Raw genomic sequence first — 4,454 nt, 5'->3', positions numbered from 1 at the left:
TTTTTTTTTTTTAATCCATTCTTTGGTCGAGGGGCAATTAGGTTGTTTCTAGGTTCTAACTATGACAAACAAAGCTGCTATGAACATAGTTAAGCACATGTCCTTGTGGCACAATTGAGCATCTTTTGGATATATACCCCAAATACCCAAAAGTGGTATTACTGAGTCTTGAGGAAGGTTGTTTCCTAATTTTCTGAGAAACCGCCACACTGACTTCTGAAGGGGCTGTACCAGTTTGCACTCCCTTTACCCCACAACCTCTCCAGCATAAGTTGTCATCAGTGGTTCTGATTGTTCTTTAAATCTTTAACATGAGAATTGGGGTAAGTGAGAGTTTTGTCATTTCAGAGCTTAAGTCTAAAGAAGATGGCCCCTCTCTGTGACATCAATGCCATTCAGACGGAGGAGGAAGAGTCTGAACAAGGGTATCTGATTGGTGATTTCTCCAAGGTGAGTTTGTTTCTATCTGCCTTTACTATGCACGCGCGTGCATGTGTGTGTGTGTGTGTGTGTGTGTGTGTGTGTGTGTGTGTGTGTGTGTCTGTGTGTGTCTGTGTGTGTGTGTGTGTGTCTGTGTGAGCTCATAGAAATCTCCCTGCCTCTGCCTCCTGAGTGCTGGGATCAAAAGTGTGTGCCATCACCACCAGGCTGAATCGTCTGGATTTTAATCTCTGTTTGCAGAGGATGCTAGATGTAACACTAAATGTGCTTTGCTGACCTAAAGGTACCTCAACCCTAAGTCTGTCTACTAAGAAGGTATTTCTTGTTTATCTAAGAAAAATCCACAACACTGGTATGTATATGAAACTTTGTATCCTTTATTCTTGTTAGAAATATCTTTTTGAGAGCTGGCAAGATGGCTCAGCAGGCAAAAAGCACCCTGGAGCTTGTGGTGGAAGAAAAGAACCAATTCTGGAAAGTTGTTCTCTGACCTTGACACATGCATGGTGGCGCATGAGTACCGTCACCCTCACACACATTTTAAAGGCATTTATTGATTGTGTATACAGTGTCCTGCCTGCATGTGTGCCAACGTGTCAGAAGAGGCCCCCAGATCTCATTGTAGATGGTTGTGAGTCACCATGTGGTTGCTGGGAATTGAACTCAGGACCTCTGGAAGAGGAGCCAGTGCTTTTACCCTTTGAGCCATCTCTGCAGCTCTCACACACAATTTTTAGGATGTTTAAAAATCTTTTAAGCTGAGTGTAATGGCTCATATATATATAGTCTCAGCACTCAGTAGACAGAAGCAGGAGAATTGCTGCAAGTTTCAGATCAGCTTAAACTCTATAGTGAGTTCTAGCAAACCAGACTATCCAGTGAGACCTTGTCTCCAAAAGCAGTTTGTGTGTGTGTGTGCAAATAAGTAAAATGATATTAATACTTGGTTAATATAAAAAAGTAGAGGGGGCTGGAGAGATGGCTCAGAGGTTAAGAGCATTGCCTACTCTTCCAAAGGTCCTGAGTTCAATTCCCAGCAACCACAAGGTGGCTCACAACCATCTGTAATGAGGTCTGGTGCCCTCTTCTGGCCTGCAGGCATACACACTGATGGAATATTGTATGCATAATAAATAAATATTAAAAAAAAATTAAGGTCAATGTAAAAAGTAGAAAAATTTATTCCAAACCTTTTTAACCAGGAAAATTATTTTTTGTGTATATTTGTATTTCTACAGACTTTTTCCACACAAACACACACAGACACACACAGACAGTATTTTTATCCCCCAGCCCTCACTAACAACAAAAATAACTGTTATGCTCTTTTGGGTCTGCTGAGGTTTTGTGTGCTTCTCTGTTGTTTTATGTCATCTCATGGGCTCCTCGGAATAAGAGCACAGCTCAATGGTAGAGAGAGTGCTTGCCTGCTGTGCCCAGGTTCCGGACTGGATCCTCAAACTGCCATCTTTTCTGAGGCAGGGTGGTGAGATCCTGTCCCCAAACCACAGCTGAAGCTTTTCAGTGGGGGCTGGAGATGTAACAGTGATAGAATGTGTGCTTAGATGTCCAAGGTTCAGACCTCAGACAGACAATCTTCCCAGCAGCAAACACTTCTTTTTCATCATTTATCTTTGCTTTTACAATGTTTTTATTGTTAACGCCTTTAAGTTTTTTGAGTGAGTGTGCGTGTGCATGAGAGTGTGCGTGTGCATGAGAATGGGCGTGTACGTGAGAGTGTGCGTGTGCATGAGAGTGTGCGTGTGCATGAGAGTGCGTGTGCATGAGAGTGCGTGTGCATGAGAGTGCGTGTGCATGAGAGTGTCCGTGTGCATGAGAGTGTGTGTGCATGAGAGTGTGCGTGTGCATGAGAGTGTGTAGTGTGCATGAGAGTGTGCATGAGAGTGTGCGTGTGCATGAGAGTGTGCATGAGAGTGTGCGTGTGCATGAGAGTGTGCGTGTGCATGAGAGTGTGCGTGTACGTGAGAGTGTGCGTGTGCATGAGAGTGTGCATGAGAGTGTGCGTGTGCATGAGAGTGTACGTAAAAGTGTGCGTGTGCATGAGAATGTGTGTGTGCATGAGAGTGTGCGTGTGCATGCGAGTGTGTAGTGTTCGTGTCATGTACTAGAGGACTACTTACTGGAGCTGGCTTTCTCCTTCTACTATGTGGGTCCTGGGGTTGAACTCAGGTTTTCAAGCTTGGTGGCAAATACCTTTACCCACTGACCTGTGTCTCTGGTCCTGTTTTTGTTTTTGTTTTTTGAGACAGCCTGTTTTTTTGCCAGGTTATGCACAGCCACTTGGCTTATGTTTTTGTTTTTTAAGATATCTCATATAGCCAGGTGGTGGCTCACACTTCTAATCCCAGCATTTGGAAGGCAGAAGCAGGCGCCTCTCTGTGAGTTTGAGGCCAGCCTGCACTACAGAGTGAGTTCTGGCATGACCAGGGCTGTTACACAGAGAAACCATCTCAAAAAAAGATAGCATCTCATAGCTCAGGATCCTTCTGCTTCAATCTCGCAAATGCTAGGATTACAGATGTATACCAGTTCTTGAGCATTTAATCTTTTGATTTTGGGTGTGTGGAGGCTGCTGTGTGTGTGCTTTAGTGTATGTGTCCATGTGAAGCCATAGGTCAACCTTGAGTGGTGTTCCTCAGGAGCTGTCACCATGTGTCTCTCACTGGAACCTAGGCTTATAGATGAGTCTAGACTGGCTGGCCAACAAGCCCCAAGGATCCTTGTGCCTCTGCCACCCCAGCTCTGGGATTACAAATGCATACCATCCCGCTAGCTTTGCTTGTGGATGCTAGGGGTCAGTGTGGGTCCTCATGGTTGTATTTTCTCACCTGACCTATCTCCCCACCACCCCCATTTTATTTTTTTATTTTTTTGGTTTTTTGAGACAGGGTTTCGCTGTGGCTTTGGAGCCTGTCCTGGAACTAGCTCTGTAGACCAAGCTGGTCTCGAACTCACAGAGATCCGCCTGCCTCTGCCTCTCGAGTGCTGGGATTAACCCCCATTTTATTGTTAACAACAACAACAACAACAGAATTATTTATTTTTATTTTGTTTTTACGTGTTTTGCTTGAATATCAGTACAGGCCAGTGACCTATAATGTGGGTGCTGAGAAATGAATCTTGGTCCTCTACAAGAACACCAAGTACTCTTAACTACTGAGCAATGTCTCCAGCTCCACATTTCATCATTAAAAAAAAAAAAATTGGCTAAATAGTGCATACCTTTAGATAGCCAGATCTCTGTGAATTCAAGGTCAGCCTGGTCTACATAGTAATTTCCAGTACTGTCAGAGTTACGTAGTGAGACTCAAAAAACAACAACAAATTTTTGTTTGTTTGTTTGTTTGTTTCTAGATAGGGTTTGGGTTTCTCTGTAGCTTTTGGTTCCTGTCCTGGTTCTAGCTTTTGTAGACCAGGCTGGCCTCGAATTCACAGAGATCCACCTGCCTCTGCCTCCTGAGTGCTGGGATTAAAGGTGTGTGCTACCACTGCCCAGCCAAAAAAATTTTTTTTTTAAAAAAAGTTTTATTTATTTTGTATACAATTTTGCCTGCATGCCAGAAGAGACCACCAGATCTCATTTTGTAGTTGTGAGCCACCATGTGGGTGCTGGGAATTGAGCTCAAGAAGATCAGCCAGTGCTCTGAACTGCTGGGCCAGCCCCAACAATATGTTTTTGTTTTATGTATATGGGTTATGTGCCTATGTCTATGCGTCACATGTGTGCAGTGTCGTCAGAGGCCGAAAGAGGGCATCAGAGCTATTGATACTACAGCTGGAGACGACTGTGAGCCACCACGTGGGTGCTGGGAGTCTGAACCCGGGTCCTCGGAAAGCAGCCAGCCATCCTCCAGACCTGTAGTTCATCATTTTAAATATCTGTTCATTAGTTAATTCTTTGGCTATTCATGATTTCTCTATAAATCCTTTCTGTGGGACATTTGGGTTTATAATTTTCCTTATGAGTAAAATGGGCATATTTGTGGAAATGT

General features: G+C 43.9%; 1 protein-coding gene across 2 annotated transcripts in view; it reads left to right on the top strand.

Moving 5' to 3' along the window:
* Positions 1 to 4,454, top strand: part of Cdc25c (cell division cycle 25C) — a 29,665-nt gene that overhangs the window by 13,410 nt on the left and 11,801 nt on the right. For both annotated transcript variants that reach the window (XM_005355916.2, XM_013349592.1), the window contains one exon: positions 349 to 450. In XM_005355916.2, coding sequence (XP_005355973.1) covers positions 349 to 450 — 102 coding nt within the window. The remainder of the gene's footprint in view (positions 1 to 348; positions 451 to 4,454) is intronic.

Source organism: Microtus ochrogaster, chromosome 18 (assembly GCF_000317375.1).
Source record: "Microtus ochrogaster isolate Prairie Vole_2 chromosome 18, MicOch1.0, whole genome shotgun sequence".
Classification (NCBI taxonomy): Eukaryota; Metazoa; Chordata; class Mammalia; order Rodentia; family Cricetidae; genus Microtus; species Microtus ochrogaster.
This window is presented reverse-complemented; position numbering and strand designations above follow the sequence as displayed.